This window comes from Heptranchias perlo, chromosome 28 (assembly GCF_035084215.1).
Source record: "Heptranchias perlo isolate sHepPer1 chromosome 28, sHepPer1.hap1, whole genome shotgun sequence".
NCBI lineage: Eukaryota > Metazoa > Chordata > Chondrichthyes > Hexanchiformes > Hexanchidae > Heptranchias > Heptranchias perlo.
The window spans coordinates 32,372,817-32,390,515 of NC_090352.1; the positions used below are offsets into that span (position 1 = coordinate 32,372,817).

At 45.0% G+C, this 17,699-nt stretch overlaps 1 protein-coding gene across 4 annotated transcripts in view; it reads left to right on the plus strand.

Annotated features, from left to right (window-relative positions):
• LOC137345020 (carboxypeptidase D-like) overlaps positions 1–17,699 on the plus strand; it is a 212,676-nt gene that overhangs the window by 163,503 nt on the left and 31,474 nt on the right. For all 4 annotated transcript variants that reach the window (XM_068008366.1, XM_068008367.1, XM_068008365.1 and 1 more), the window contains 2 exons: positions 10,696–10,887; positions 12,006–12,158. In XM_068008366.1, coding sequence (XP_067864467.1) covers positions 10,696–10,887; positions 12,006–12,158 — 345 coding nt within the window. The remainder of the gene's footprint in view (positions 1–10,695; positions 10,888–12,005; positions 12,159–17,699) is intronic.

Here is a 17,699-nt window from a genome sequence, read left to right on the forward strand (position 1 = left end):
TATGCGTGAGAGCAGCACTGTCGGTGACGCCATCTTTTGGATGCGACGTTAAACCAAGGCCCTGTCTGCCTTCTCGGGTGGATGTAAAGGATGGTACTATTTCGAAGAAGAGCAGGAGTGTTCTCCCAGTGTCCTGGCCACTATTTATCCCTCAACCAACATCATTAAAACTAATTATCACATTGCTGTTCTGGGTCCTTGCTGTGTGTAAATTGGCTGCTGCATTTCCTACATTACAACAGTGACTAAACTTCAAAAGTACTTCATTGGCTGTAAAATGCTTTGAGGTTGTGAACAGGCGCTATATAAATGGAAGGGCAAAGAGAGGGAGGAATTTTGAAAGTGTGTTCAGGAGAACTTTCTTGATCAGCATGTTTCGGGCCCAACAAGGAAAGAGGCATTGCTGGATCTAGTTCTGGGGAATGAGGTGGGTCAAGTGTCTGTGGGGGAACATTTAGGGAACAGTGATCATTGTACCATAAGGTTTAGATTAGTTATGGAAAAGGACAAGGGGCAATCTAGAGTAAAAATACATAATTGAAGAAGGGCCAATTTCAATGTGTTGAGAACGGATCTGGCCCGGGTAAATTGGAATCAAAGATTGGCATGTAAATCTGTAATGGAACAATGGGTGGCCTTTAAAGAGGAGACGGTCCGGGTACAGTCTAGGTACATTCCCACGGTGGGGGGGGGGGGGGGGGCAGGGGAGAGGTAGGGCAACCAAAGCCAGAGCTCCCTGGATGACAAAAGAGATAGAAAGTAAGATGAAGCAGAAAATGGGGGCACATGACAGATGTCACGTTGATAATACAAGTGAGAATATAGAAAGTACAGAGGAGAAGTGAAAAAGGAAATAAGAGAGGCAAAGAGAGAATATGAGAATAGACTGGCGGCTAACATAAAAGGGAATCCAAAAGTCTTCTATAGGCATATAAATAGTAAACAGGTAGTAAGAGGAAGGGTGGGGCCAAATTAGGGTCCAAAAAGGAGGTCTACGCATAGAGGCATTCAGAGAGACTTGGGTGTCCTTGTACAAGAAACACAAAAAGTTAGTATGCAGGTTTAGCAAGACAAATGGCATGTTGGCCTTTATTGCAAGGGGGTTGGAGTACAAGAGTAAGGAAGTCTTACTACAGTTGTACAGGGCATTGGTGAGACCTCACCTGGAGTACTGCATACAGTTTTGGTCTCCTTATCTAAGGAAGGATATACTTGCCTTCGAGGCGGTGCAACGAAGGTTCATTAGATTAATTCCTGGGATGAGAGGGTTGTCCTATGAAGAGAGGTTGAGTAGAATGGGCCTATACTCTCCGGAGTTCAGAAGAATGAGTGGTGACCTCATTGAAACATGTAAGATTCTGAGGGGTTGTTTCCCTTGGCTGGAGAGTCTAGAACTAGGGGTCATAGTCTCAGGATAAGGGGCCGGCAATTTAAGACTGAGACGATGAGGAATTTCTTCACTCAAGGGCTGTGGATGCTGAGTTGTTGAGTATATTCAAGGCTGTGATGGATAGATTTTTGGACTCTAGAGAAATCAAGGGATATGGGGATCGGGCGGGAAAGTGGAGTTGAGGTCAAGATCTGCCATAATCTGGTTGAATGGCGGAGCAGGCTTGAGGGGCTGTATGGCCTACTTCTGCTCCTATTTCTGATGTTCTAATGTTCTTATGAGGCAGAGGGCATGGCTGAGGTACTAAATAAGTACTTTGCATCTGTCTTCACCGAGGAAGACGATGCCGCCAAAGTCACAGTAAAAAAGGAGGTAGTTGAGATACTGGATAGGCTAAAAATTGATAAAGAGAAGGTACTAAAAAGGCTGGCTGTACTTAAAGTAGATAAGTCACCCGGTCCGGATGGGATGTATCCTAGGTTGCTGAGGGAAGTAAGGGTGGAAATTGCAGAGGTGCTGGCTGTAGTCTTCCAATCCTTCTTAAATATGGGGTCCATGCCAGAGGACTGGAGAATTGCAAATGTTACACCCTTGTTCAAAAATGGGTGTAAGAATAAACCCAGCAACTACAGGCCAGTCAGTTCAACCTCAGTGTTGTGAAGCTTTTAGAAACGATAATCCGGGACAGAATTAATAGTCACTTGGACAAGTGTGGATTAATAAAGGAAAGCCAGCACGGATTTGTTAAAGGCAAATCATGTTTTCCTAACTTGATTAGTTTTTTGATGAGGTAACAGAGAGGGCTGATGAGGGCAATGCGGTTGATGTTGTGTATATGGACTTTCAAAAGGCATTTAATAAAGTGCCACATAATAGGCTTGTCAGCAAAATTGATGCCCGTGGAATAAAAGGGGCACTGACAGCATGGATACAAAATTGGCTAAGTGACAGGAAACAGAGAGTAGTGGTGAACATTTTGTTTGTCGGAATGGAGGTAGGTATACAGTAGTGCTCCCAATCTTTGAAGGTGGCAGAACAGGTTGTGAAAGTGGTTGAAAAAGCATATGGGATCCTGGGCTTTATAAATAGAGGCATAGAGTACAAAAGAAAGGAAGTTATGTTGAAACTTTATAAAATACTGGTCAAGCCCAGCTGGAGTATTGTGTCCAATTCTGGGCACTGCACATTAGGAAGGATGTGCAGGCCTTAGAGAGGGTGCAGAAAAGATTTACTAGAATGGTTCCAGGTATGAGGGACTTCAGTTATGTGGATGGACTGGAGAAGCTGGAGTTGTTCTCCTTAGAGCAGAGAAGGTTGAGAGGAGATTTGATAGAAGTGTTCAGAATCATGAAAGATTTAGATAAAGTAAATAAAGAGAAACTGTTCCCATTGGCGGAAGGGTCGAGAACCAGAGGGCACAGATTTAAGGTGATTGGCAAAAGAACCAAAGACAACATGAGGAAAAACTTTTATCGCAGCGAGTAGTTATGATCTGGAATGCCCGAAAGTGTGGTGGATTTAACTGTGGCTTTCAAAAAGGAATTGGATAAATACTTGAAGGGAAAAAATTTGTAGGGCTACGGAGGAATGGGACTAACTGGATTGCTCTTACCAAGAGCCGGCACCGGCTCGATGGGCCGAATGGCCTCCTTCTCTAACCTTTCTATGGTTCTATGATTCCTTTCTTTCTTTTCTTTTCTCTTTTCTATTCTTTTGTCTTGGCAATCAAGACTCCCTGCTGGGAAAGCAAAGTCCGAAATTCCCCCTCAGACACGAATTTACAATACATATTGTATAGATGGAGGGCAAATCTGTATTTTCAGGTGTTTTATCAGTTTACAGTAGCTCTGAACTCCAGGTTGAGTTTGGGATGGGTCCCTGAAGAGAAGGTGCTTTACGTCCTCAGGGGAAAGAGAGAGAGGTAGAGAGTGAGAAAGAGAAACAGAGAAATGGGGTGCAGAGAGCAAGGGGTTCAGATAGAGGGGTAAAAAAAAGAGGGGGTACAAAGAAACTTAACTCCGCCCCTTTTATTGATCCTTCAGGTCTGCTCTCTCTCTGAGCCTTTTATGGATCCTTCAGGTCTGCTCTCTCTCCGCCCCTTTTATTGATCCTTCAGGTCTGCTCTCTCTCTGAGCCTTTTATTGATCCTTCAGGTCTGCTCTCTCTCCGCCCCTTTTATTGATCCTTCAGGTCTGCTCTCTCTCCGCGCCTTTTATTGATCCTTCAGGTCTGCTCTCTCTCCGCGCCTTTTATTGATCCTTCAGGTCTGCTCTCTCTCCGGGCCTTTTATTGATCCTTCAGGTCTGCTCTCTCTCCGCACCTTTTATTGATCCTTCAGGTCTGCTCTCTCTCCGCCCCTTTTATTGATCCTTCAGGTCTGCTCTCTCTCTGAGCCTTTTATTGATCCTTCAGGTCCGCTCTCTCTCCGGGCCTTTTATTGATTCTTCAGGTCTGCTCTCTCTCCGTGCCTTTTATTGATCCTTCAGGTCTGCTCTCTCTCCGCCCCTTTTATTGATCCTTCAGGTTTGCTCTCTCCCCGGGCCTTTTATTGATCCTTCAGGTTTGCTCTCTCTCCGGGCCTTTTATTGATCCTTCAGGTTTGCTCTCTCTCCGCCCCTTTTATTGATCCTTCAGGTTCGCTCTCTCTTCGCCCCTTTTATTGATCCTTCAGGTTTGCTCTCTCTCCGTGCCTTTTATTGATCCTTCAGGTCTGCTCTCTCTCCGGGCCTTTTATTGATCCTTCAGGTTCGCTCTCTCTCCGGGCCTTTTATTGATCCTTCAGGTTTGCTCTCTCTCCGTGCCTTTTATTGATCCTTCAGGTCTGCTCTCTCTCTGAGCCTTTTATTGATCCTTCAGGTTCGCTCTCTCTCCGCGCCTTTTATTGATCGTTCAGGTCTGGTCTCCTTCCGCCCCTTTTATTGATCCTTCAGGTCTGCTCTCTCTCCGGGCCTTTATTGATCCTTCAGGTCTGCTCTCTCTCCGCGCCTTTTATTGATCCTTCAGGTCTGCTCTCTCTCCGCCCCTTTTATTGATCCTTCAGGTCTGCTCTCTCTCCGCCCCTTTTATTGATCCTTCAGGTCTGCTCTCTCTCCGCCCCTTTTATTGATCCTTCAGGTCTGCACTCTCTCCGTGCCTTTTATTGATCCTTCAGGTCTGCTCTCTCTCCGCCCCTTTTATTGATCCTTCAGGTCTGCTCTCTCTCCGCCCCTTTTATTGATCCTTCAGGTCTGCTCTCTCTCCGCCCCTTTTATTGATCCTTCAGGTCTGCACTCTCTCCGAGCCTTTTATTGATCCTTCAGGTCTGCTCTCTCTCCGCACCTTTTATTGATCCTTCAGGTTCGCTCTCTCTCCGCGCCTTTTATTGATTGTTCAGGTCTGGTCTCCTTCCGCCCCTTTTATTGATCCTTCAGGTCTGCTCTCTCTCCGCGCCTTTTATTGATCCTTCAGGTCTGCTCTCTCTCTGAGCCTTTTATTGATCCTTCAGGTCTGCTCTATCTCCGCACCTTTTATTGATCCTTCAGGTCTGCTCTCTCTCCGCGCCTTTTATTGATCCTTCAGGTCCGCTCTATCTCCGCCCCTTTATTGATCCTTCAGGTCTGCTCTCTCTCCGCACCTTTTATTGATCCTTCAGGTCTGCTCTCTCTCCGCGCCTTTTATTGATCCTTCAGGTCCGCTCTATCTCCGCCCCTTTATTGATCCTTCAGGTCTGCTCTCTCTCTGAGCCTTTTATTGATCCTTCAGGTCTGCTCTCTCTCCGCGCCTTTTATTGATCCTTCAGGTCTGCTCTCTCTCCGCGCCTTTTATTGATCCTTCAGGTCTGCTCTCTCTCCGCACCTTTTATTGATCCTTCAGGTCTGCTCTCTCTCCGCGCCTTTTATTGATCCTTCAGGTCTGCTCTCTCTCCGCGCCTTTTATTGATCCTTCAGGTCCGCTCTATCTCCGCCCCTTTATTGATCCTTCAGGTCTGCTCTCTCTCCGCGCCTTTTATTGATCGTTCAGGTCTGGTCTCTCTCCGCGCCTTTATTGATCCTTCAGGTTCTCTCTTTCTCTGCCAGGATTCCTGCCAAGAGCATCAGAAACTGCAAACACAGTTCTGTCAGGGTATTGCTGTGGATGACACCAAATTGGGGGTTATAGTTAATACCGAGGAGGACTGCGACAAAATACGGGAAGACATTAATAATCTTGCAGAATGGGCGTGTAATTGACAAATGGATTTCAATATAGATAAGTGTGAGGTATTACGTTTTGGTAGGAAGAATAAGGAGGCCACATACTGCTTGGATAATAAGAGTCTAAATGGGGTAAAGGAGCAGAGGGATCTGGGCTACAGATACACAAATCACTAAAAGTAGCAACGCAGGTTAATAAGGCCATAAAAAAAGCAAACAACGCACTGGGGTTCATTTCTAGAGGGATAGAATTGAAAAGCAGAGAAGTTATGTTAAACTTGCATAGAACCTTGGTTAGACCACACTAGGAGAACTGTGAACAGTTCTGGTCTCCACACTATAAAAAGGATGTAGAGGCACTGGAGAAGGTGCAAAAAAGGTTTACTACGATGATACCAGAACTGAAAGGTTAAACCTATCAGGAAAGGTTGAACAGGCTGGGGCTCTTTTCTCTAGAAAAGAGAAGACTGAGGGGTGACCTGATAGAGGTCTTTAAGATTATGAAAGAGTTTGATAGGGTAACCATAGAGAAGAAATTTCCACTTGCGGGGGAGACCAGAACTAGGGGCCATATATATAAGATAGTCACTAATAAAGCCAATAGGGAATTCAGGAGAAACCTCTTTACCAGAGAGTGGTTAAAATGTGGAACTTGCTATCATATGGAGTAGTTGAGGCAAATAGCATATATGCATTTAAGGGGAAGCTATATAAACACATGAAGGAGAAAGGAATAGAAGGATATGCTGATAGGATTAGATGAAGTAGGGAGGGAGGAGGCTCGTCTGGAGCATAAACACCGGTGGGGACCTGTTGGGCCGAATGACCTGTTTCGGTGCTGTACATTCTATGTAATTCTATGTAATGGATTAGGGACTGAGTAACACAGATTGTTCAGGGCTTCAACAGCTACAGTTGCAATGATTTTAGCTGTGGTACGGCTCCTTTTAGCCGAACTCGATCTTGTTGCAGTTGCACTTAAATGGAGCTTCCCTTTTTCCTAAGATTAACCTAAGGTTTCATTTGTATCATTAGTTGAAATGCCGTGATTATAAAGTGCAGTGCAAGTGCTGTCAACCCACAATCCCACAAGGTGTTGGTTAACACACAGAAACACAACAGTGGCACTTCAATATCATAGAATCATGCAGCACAGAAAGAGGCCATGCAGCCCATCATGCCTGTGCTGGCTCTTTGAAAGAGCTATCCAATTAGTCCCACTCTCTTGCTTTTTCTCCGCAGCCCTGCAAATTTTTCCTTTTCAAATATTTATCCAGTTCCCTTTTGAAAGTTACTATTGAATCCACTTCCACCGTCCTTTCAGACAGTGTATTCCAGATCACAACATTAGCTAGAGCCATTTGTAGCCGGTACGGGTACGGTAGCATAGTGCTTATGTTACTGGACTGGTAATCCAGAGGCCTGGGCTAATAATCCGAAGTTATAAGTTCAAATCCTACCATGGCAGCTGGTGAATTTAAATTCAATTAATTAAATAAAATCTGGACTTAAAAATACTAGTATTAGTAATGGTGGCCTTGAAACTACTGGATTGTTGTAAAAACCCATCTGGTTCACTAATGTCCTTTAGGGGAAGGAAACCTGCCGTCCTTACCCAGTCTGGCCTATATGTGACTCTAGACCCACAGCAATGTGGTTGATTCTTAATTGCCCTCCAAAATAGCCTAGCAAGACACTCAGTTGTACAATCTCGCTAAAAAAAGTCATAATAAGAATAAAACTGGATGGACCAGCTAGGCACCGGACATGACAAAGGCAAACCAAGCCCAGTCAACCCTGCAAAGTCTGCTTCACGAACATCTGGGGACTTGTGCCAAAATTGGGAGAGCTGTCCCACAGACTAGTCAAGCAACAGCCTGACATAGCCATACTCATAGAATCATACCTTTCAGCTAACGTCCCAGACTCTTCCATCACCATCCCTGGGTATGTCCTGTCCCACCGGCAGGACAGACCATCCAGAGGTGGCGGTGCAGTGATATACAGTTAGGAGGGAGTGGCCCTGGGAGTCCTCAACATTGACTCTGGATCTCATGGCATCAGGTCAAACATGGGCAAGGAAACCTCCTGCTGATTACCACCTACTGCCCTCCCTTAGCTGATGAATCAGTCCTCCTCCATGTTGAGCACCACTTGGAGGAAGCACTCAGGGTAGCAAGGGCACAGAATGTACTCTGGGTGGGGGACTTCAATGACCATCACCAAGAGTGGCTCAGTAGCACCACTACTGGCCGAGTCCTGAAGGACATAGTTGGAGGCAGGTGGAGAGCGAACCAACACGAGGGGAAAAACTTACTTGGCCTCATCCTCTCCAATCTACCTGTCGCAAATGCATCTGTCCATGACAGTATTGGTAGGAGTGATCACCGCACAGTCCTCGTGGAGACAAAATCCCATCTTCACACTGAGGACACCATCCAACGCGTTGTGTGGCACTATCACCGTGCTAAATGGGATAGATTCAGAACAGATCTAGCAGCTCAAAACTGGGCATCCATGAGGCGCTGTGGGCCATCAGCGGCAGCAGAATTGTATTCCACCACAATCTGTAACCTCATGGCCCAGAATATTCCTCACTCTACCATTACCAACAAGCCAGGGGTTGAACCCTGGTTCAATGAGGAGTGCAGAAGAGCATGCCAGGAGCAGCACCAAGTGTACCTAAAAGTGAGGTGCCAACATGGTGAAGCTACAACTCAGGACTACATGCATGCTAAACAGCAGAAGCAACATGCCATAGACAGAGCTAAGCGATTTCACAACCAACGGATCAGATCGAAGCTCTGCAGTCCTGCCACATCCAGTCGTGAATGGTGGTGGACAATTAAACAACTAACGGGGGGAGGAGGCTCTGTAAACATCCCCATCCTCAATGATGGCGGAGTCCAGCACGTGAGTGCAAAAGACAAGGCTGAAGCGTTTGCAACCATCTTCAGCCAGAAGTGCTGAGTGGATGATTCATCTCGGCCTCCTCCCGACATCCCCACCATTACAGAAGCCAGCCTTCAGCCAATTCGATTCACCCCACGTGATATCAAGAAATGGCTGAGTGCACTGGATACAGCAAAGGCTATGGGCCCCGACAACATCCCAGCTGTAGTGCTGAAGACTTGTGCTCCAGAACTAGCTGCGCCTCTAGCCAAGCCGTTCCAGTACAGCTACAACACTGGCATCTACCTGACAATGTGGAAAACTGCCCAGGTATGTCCTGTCCACAAAAAGCAGGACAAATCCAATCCGGCCAATTACGCCCCATCAGTCTACTGTCGATCATCAGTAAAGTGATGGAAGGTATCGTCGACAGTGCTATCAAGCGGCACTTACTCACCAATAACCTGCTCACCGATGCTCAGTTTGGGTTCCGCCAGGACCACTCGGCTCCAGACCTCATTACAGCCTTGGTCCAAACATGGACAAAAGAGCTGAATTCCAGAGGTGAGGTGATAGTGACTGACCTTGACATCAAGGCAGCATTTGACCGAGTGTGGCACCAAGGAGCCCTAGTAAAATTGAAGTCAATGGGAATCAGGGGGGAAACTCTCCAGTGGCTGGAGTCATACCTAGCACAAAGGAAGATGGTAGTGGTTGTTGGAGGCCAAACATCTCAGTCCCAAGATATTGCTGCAGGATTCCTCAGGGCAGTGTCCTAGGCCCAACCATCTTCAGCTGCTTCATCAGTGACCTTCCCTCCATCATAAGGTCAGAAATGGGGATGTTCGCTGATGATTGCACAGTGTTCAGTTCCACTCGCAACCCCTCAGATAATGAAGCAGTCCGTGCCCGCATGCAGCAAGACCTGGACAACATCCAAGCTTGGGCTGATAAGTGGCAAGTAACATTTGCACCAGACAAGTGCCAGGCAATGACTATCTCCAACAAGAGAGAGTCTAACCACCTCCCCTTGACATTCAACGGCATTACCATTGTCGAATCCCCCAACACCAACATCCTGGGGGCACCATTGACCAGAAACTTAACTGGACCAGCCATATAAATACCGTGGCTACAAGAGCAGGTCAGAGGCTGGTATTCTGTGGCGAGTGACTCACCTCCTGACTCCCCATAGCCTTTCCACCATCTACAAGGCACAAGTCAGGAGTGTGATGGAATACTCTCCACTTGCCTGGATGAGCGCAGCTCCAACAACACTCAAGAAGCTCAACACCATCCAGGACAAAGCAGCCCGCTTGATTGGCACCCCATCCACCACCCTAAACATTCACTCCCTTCACCACCGACGCACTATGGCTGCATTGTGTACCATCCACAGGATGCACTGCAGCAACTCGCCAAGGCTTCTTCGACAGCACCTCCCAAACCCACAACCTCTACCACCTGGAAGGACAAGGGCAGCAGGCGCTTGGGAACACCGCCACCTGCACGTTCCCCTCCAAGTCACACACCATCCCGACTTGGAAATATATAGTTGTTCCTTCATCGTCGCTGGGTCAAAATCCTGGAACTCCCTTCCTAACAGCACTGTCGGAGAACCTTCACCACACGGACTGCAACGGTTCAAGAAGGCGGCTCACCACCACCTTCTCCAGGGCAATTAGGGATGGGCAATAAATGCCGGCCTCGCCAGCGACACCCACATCCCATGAACGAATTTTTAAAAAGCCACCACCCCCCGTCATCTGTGACTCTCAGCAGACATGTTGCTCCATGTGCTTCTAAACCCCCCAGTGGGACATTGACTGAGCTGGTACCCAGTGCTATTCTCTCTCTCCTTTTCTTGCTCTCCAGCTTAAGAAGGCATGCGAATACTATTATGAGGCAGACAATTTACAGCATTCATTGATTAAGCCCTATTAAATCAGAAATATTCAGTGGAACTATTGGTCCAATATGTCCCTCTTGCTGTAAGGAAGTGCCAAGCTTGATTCAGCTGCTACATAAAGCAACATGATCGAAGCCTGGTGCTCATAGAGCATAAACCAGAGTCGCATCGCTCCACAGTGTAGCATGTCACATCATTCCAGGGAATGCTCCTGGAGGAAGACACTGGTTGGAATCATGACCCTCAATAAAAAGTTAGAATCAAACGTATGTGCAGGAGCATTTTAATGGTCAACAAATACTGATTAACTTTCATTTTGATTCCAATTACAGAAATGACAGTGGAATATAATAATGCCACAGCCAATGGAGAGCCCTACCGTCATCTCACTCCTGACAATGATGTGTTCAACCATCTTGCGTTAGTGTATTCACTAAATCACGCATTCATGTACACTGGGCAGAGCGAATGTAAATATTTTCAGGATGGCATTGTCAATGGAGTAGAATGGTATCCCTTACATGGTATGAGCCAATTATACAACTTCCTTTTTGTTAAGAGATGCTTGCGCTTGACACAGTCCAGTAATGGAATTTGTTTTAAGGTTCTTTGCAGTCCCGGATTGAATGAAGGAGGAATGATTTTATTAGAAGCCTTATACACAGAGCTCAGCGTTTGTTAACAGAGCTCCATTTGCAGTGCTGTAACTAGGGCAGTATATCTCTGGTTAACTAATTGATGCATTGTGAGATGGATTGTTAAGGGAATGCCTCCAAATGACATACTGAAACTCGTGTGCAACACTAACATGTTGGTAAACGCCTGGGTGACCATAGAGTACGACAGCACGGTGGTCTCGAAGTTTTCTGCACCCAATGGGGATTGCAGGGGATTGAATGTTCTATAGGCGAGAATTTTTACATTGTCATTTAAATTTACTGACACACACTTATAGTTTGGACAGGCCATCTGTATTTTTTTTTAGCAGTGCCCTGCTTCTAGCAGGTTGCTCGAAGTTGCCTTGGGGGCATTGGGCTTTGCCACCCTATTGGCCTGTATAAAAGAGGAACTTTAGTATGTGCCCAGGGTAACCATGGAATCTGACCGCACAGTGAGTACTGAACCACGAGATTCTCTCTGCGACCAGTAGGCACCACAGGGAATTGACTCAAGTTTTATAATTTATCAGTCATGGTTTTCAGTTTGGAAGGGTTAAAGTTCAACCAATGCCACCGCTTATCGGCCTATATAAACGAGGACACTCACTATAAATGTAAACGCTCGGGTAGATTTTCTGAATCCTCACCATGACAAGGTACCTCTGCTGCGACCAGGTTAAACGTGGGCAAGTGGTTCTCAGTTTCCTGATGCACACTGGTGCCTGGCAAGGACTCAGAAAATCTATCCTTCTGCATCAGTACAGAGAATCGGGGCGAATTCTTAATGACACCTTAACAAACTGGCTGTTGTCAGGTCAAGCAATTCTTCAATCTATGAATGAGGAGGAGTTGGAAGGTCTACCTCGGTCATTTTTGGAACTCGCAGCAGATATTCCGACACGCAGTTCAGGTGTAGTTAGTTCTTGTTTTCTGCAGAAATTCTGAAGATTTGTTTAAATATTTCTAATGTCATCATTGCTTAGGTTCCATGCAGGATTATAACTACATTTGGGCACAGTGCATGGAAATTACAGTGGAGCTGAGCTGCTGTTTCTACCCCCCGATGAATGAACTGCAGCAACACTGGCTGGACAACAGAAAGCCTCTTGTGCGGTACCTAATGCAGGTTCACATCGGTAAGTTTATGACTTGATGCTTAAATTACACAGGGCAAATAAACGGCGTGTGTGAACTGTAATTGAAAGGAGATTGATGCCGATCTTATCACCGGGAAAATAGTTGCAGCTGATGCAGGAGATTAGAGAGGGTCAAAAGGACACAAGAAATTGGAACAAAACACTTGGATGCAAAGCCTCTGGCTGAGGGTGATTTGTGTTACTGGGGTTGTCATTGCAGAAAGTGGAAAGAAAGGCTTAGTCCTTTTCACATCTCTCAGAAAACATCGAAGTGCTTCATATACAATGAATGACAGTGAAGTGCAATGATTGTTGTTATGCAGCAGCCATTTTGTGCACAGCAAGACCCCAGAAATCCTATCAGGTGGGTGACCAGCTGATCTGGTTTTTTGGTAGTGTTGGTTGAAGGAGGAATGTTGGCCAGGGCATCAGAAAACTCCCTGCTCAAATAATGCCATGAGATCTTGAACAACGACCGAAACAGCCCTAATGTCTCAGTCAAAGGATAGCACCTCTGATAATGCAGCACTCCCTCAGCACTGCACTGGAGTGTCAGCCCAGATTATGTTCTCAAGCCCAGAAATGGGGCTTGAAACCATAACTATATAGCTGCAGAAATGACATTCAGATTTAGCCCTCTCCTCCTTTAAGACTCTCATTAAAGCCCACCTCTTTAACCAAGCGTTTGGTCACCCCCTCCTAAAATCTTCTTCGGCCCAGCATCCATTTGTTGCCTCATTTCGCCTCTGTGAAGCGCCTTGGGATGTTTTTCTACCTTGAAGGTGTTATATAAATGCAGATTGTTGTAAAGGAACCCGCATTGAATCATATTGAGTACTCATTCAGATGAAAATGTGATATCATTTCTACAATAATATTTTCTGCAATGACAGATACTATAACACAAACTGTTGCATTCCACTCGATGCTTGCTTCTAGTTAATTCTCTGATCTCCACAGAAATATGTACTTAAAAAAAATCAACCTTATGCTTTCCCGATCTTCATGTTATTTTTCTTGATTTGACTCCTTCTGGTTTTCTCCCTATTCACTGGTTTCCCTGTGCCATGCACCAAATGCAGCTGAAAGGACTTTGATTTGCATCCAGCCCACTGCTGCTCAAAACTGACCACTAGGAAGGATACAAGAGCGTGCTGGGAGTAGCTCTCTCCACCATTATTTACAATATTGTTGACAGAGAATGAACCCGGTTCGGGGAAATTCAGAAACAGGCTAAACTTTGTTCCCTTATTGCTTGGGAAAATTCATAAACTCAATTGCACAAAGTCCTTATGAAACCCTTTGTTTAACACTGCTTTGATTGAAGCTCCAGTTATAAAGTAAAACATTCTAAGTTATTTTTGGCTTGAAGACTACAATTTATCTTAAGAAAGTAGTTCAACAGTTAACCCTATTGTTGGTGAATCATCAGATAAGCAACAAGTAGGATATTCCCACTCTTCCATGGGAATCTCGGTTCACTTTCCCTATTTCAACAATTCCTCCTCCCAGACAATCACAGCCCATTGCCTGTGCATGTAACTTCTCACTCCCATTCCTGTTATGGAAAGCCCTTCTGCTTCTCCCTGTGTCGGGAATGCCCTTTCTATTTCCCATACTCAGAGGCCCTCCTCCCGTTCCCTGTGTTTACAACCCCCTCCCGTTTTCCGATATCAGGAATCCCTCCCTATTTTCCCGTTTCCTATGCTGCTCTCTACTCACAATTCCATTGCAACTGGAATCCCCCCTATCTGACGTTTGAATTGTCCACCTCATTCCTGCTACATTATGGAGGCCTCACACCTGCATCTGGGTACTGAGCTGAGCATCCACATCAGAGGTACGGCCGTTTATAAAGAGGGGGGGGGAGTGGAGAAGGGATGGCAGGGTCAATTCTGGCATTTGGAGCAAGGGGAGAAAGGGGAGGGACATAACCCATGCCAAAATATTCATGGGGGATGCACAAGACTTTTATGCCCCCAATGATTGCACCTAGGCTCTAGATAATGGGAATTCACGAGCTCATAACGTAACATGGAAAATCCTCAGAGAGGGAGTAAATGCGAGTGGAATTCCATGCACAGGATGTAGGAGAGAAGGAGGCACAACCTCTTGGGATGAGATTCCAGTGGGGGAAGGGGGAACTACATCCCCCAGCAGGCATTGTGGCAGGCTACACACACTGGGATGCTGGGTGGCACGTGGAGATTGATAAAGGGGGAACATAAAATACAATTCATCCTACAAAACATTTCTCCCTGCCCTTTACCTGCCTGCCGCATTGGCTTCCCCTATACAGCCGGTACGGGGGAGGGGCAGACTTGAGTGAAGAGGCAGATGGCAGACTACACGGACACTCTGTACCGGCCCTTCAGACACCAAGACCTGGATTACCGTCTCAAATTATGCCGGAAAACTCAGGTTGGCACGGGTGGAAAATTGGATGGGGACCTGCCCCGCTGAGTCCCTGCCCAATTCCAGTCCAGCATCACATCGACCAGTTATAAAGAATGAAAGAAGATGTTTGATAGAGAGCAATATCGTTTAATAAAGAGAGTAGTGCTGTCTAATATAGAGAGCAGCATTGTTTAATAGAGAGCAGAAATGTTTAATAAAGAGCAATAATGATTAATAGAGAGCAGTGCTGGTTAGTAAAGAACAATGATATACAATAGAGAGCAGTGCTGATTAGTAAAGAACAATGATATACAATAGAGAGCAGTGTTGTCTAATAGAGAGAGCAGCTCTGTTTAATAGTGAGCAGTGATCAGTGTGTGCCAGTGGAGCCTTTTTCTTTGTAAGTGTGGGTCGCCTACCGTCCCAACACCTTACTGTTTTTGGAGTTCCTTTTTCCCGTTGAATTTTATGAAGCCTTTTGAAGAGAAATTGGTGACATACTGAAGATCTTGTACCTATTAAAGGTCAGACAAGGCTGAGTAAATTTGATCCTAACAGAAGGCATGCAGCCACCCATCATTCCAACTCTGTGATCAGCCCACACTTGCATTAACTGCCTATAATACCACGCATTGGGCTGAATTTTTGGAATGGTGGTGGGTTGGCAGCAGGAGGCGGGGTGGGGGTGGGTGAAGGTGCGCATGGCAAACCCGAATTAACAAAACTTACCGTTTCCCACCCGATCGCATCGTAATTGATGGTGATTAACGTGCTCTCCGGGTTTCGCGCCCGGCAGCCAGTCTGATTGGCAGGCTGGCTGCCGTCAGGAGCTGCAACGTGAGGTGGGGGGGGTGGGAGGGGGGGGGGAAGAGAAAGAGAGAGAGCGAGATGTCATCCAGCGCTGGAATGGAAGATCGGTGCGGGGAGAGCGGAAGATTGGAGTGGAGAGGGGAGGATCAGGGGGACATCGGGGGGGGGGGGGGGGGGGGGTGAAGAAGGGGAGATCGGGGGGACTTAAGGGGGGTGAAGAGAGAGAGATCGGGGGAACATCGGGGGGGTGAAGAAGGGGAGATCGGAGGGACATCAGGGGATGAAGAGGGGGAGATCGGAGAGGGAGACATCGGACGTCGGAGCAGGGTGGAAAGGTAGGTTGATTTTGTGTTTTAACTTCGTGCAGTGGTTTTTTATTTAATTTATTTCATTTCTTTTTGTCACAAGTAAAGTGCCTTAAGTACCTCAATGAGGTACATTTGGCTCTTTAACTATCATCCCGCTGGTTTTAATTCGGGATGCCCGCTCGTACACAGGTGCGTCCGTGGGGAACACCGAAGCCAGCGGGTTGGAGCCGGCTTCCGAACCCGCTCTGCATTCCTGCAATTTTCGCAGCCCCCCCGCCCCCAACGCACCTGCAATTTACTCGTAAAATCAAGCCCATTGAGTTTAACTCACTGAAAACATTTTTAGAGGTTAGTATTCTCAGAATTTTGTAGGCATTTTCCATTGAAAGACAAGGAATGGCCATTTACTGCTTTCAACCATTGGAAAGAAAGATGATGAAAACTGAGATATATTTACATGTTTCCCACTTATTATTTAAATAATTTTTTTAAAACTTTAAAACCTATTTAATTATTTAAATTAAAAAATTGAACAAGTTACCATTTCAATATAAGTCACTGTTTACACCAGGTGCACTTATGCCATCTGATTTACACTGCATTTATCATAAATTTAAAACAAAAGTTTATTTGAATTATGACTGCGGTGGAAAACTGAACGGAACAAAAAAAAGGAGCAAAAATGAAATTTTCAATTACTCAACATCTGTGATCAGAAAACGTAAAGAAAAGAAGGTGATTTAAAGCCTTTTAAAAATAAAAAATAATAATTTTGAAGTAAATTCCAAAATAAGTGTTTGGTTCCAACAGTAATTGTGTTTTTTTAAACAAAGTTTTGTTAAAATTAATTATTTTCACTTTTTTGCCCCGCAATTTATTAACTGATTATCTTTCAATCCAATCATTGTGGGAGGAGGAAACCACAGGAAAAAAGTCTGACTCACAAGGACACAAAATCAAACCAGCAAGAGCTCCATATGTGTTCACTCCCACAGGAGCAACAGCCCTGAGAGTGCACATGAGCAGCGGCCTGGAAGAAAATGTATGAGTGAACACTGCAGGAGACTGAGGGACAGGGGCAGTTACACAGAATTACATAGAATGATATCGAAGTATATAGAATTACATAGAATGACATGGAATTAATATGGAATTACATAGAATGACATGGAATTACATAGAATTACTTAGAATTATATAGAATGACATAGACTTACATAGAATTACGTAGAGTTATATATAATTACATAGAATTATATAGAATGACAGAATTATTTAGAATGGCATAGAATTATATAGAATTACGTAGAATAATATAAAATGACATTGAAGTATATAGAATTACATAGAATGACATAGAATTATCTAGAATTAGGTAGAATAATATAAAATGACATAGAATTATATAGAACTACACAGAATGACATAGAATTATATAGAATTACATCGAATGACATAGAATTACATAGAATTACCTGGAATTATATAGAATGACATTGACTTACATACAATTATATAGAATTACCTAGGATTATATAGAATTACATAGAATGACATCAAAGTACATCAAAGTATGTAGAATTACATAGAATGACATAGAATTATATAGAATGACCTTGAATTATATAGAATTATATAGAATTACCTAGAATAGCATGGAATGACATTGAATTACATAGAATTGTATAGAATTATATAAAATTACATAGAATTATATAGAATGACATAGAATGTTACAGCACAGAGACAGGCCATTCGGCCCAACTTGTCTGTGCTGGTGTTCATGCTCCACATGAATCTCCTCCCACCTTATTTTATCTCACCCTATCAGCATATCCTTCTATTCCTTTCTCCCTCATGTACTTATCTAGCTTCCCCTTAAATGCATCTATGTTATTCGCTTCAACCACTCCATGTGGCAGCATGTTCCACATTCTCACCAGCCTCTGAGCAAAACTCTCTGAAATAGGCCGCTGAAAGACATGTTAGTCACATTCGCGGAGGGCGTAAAAATATCAGGAGCGAG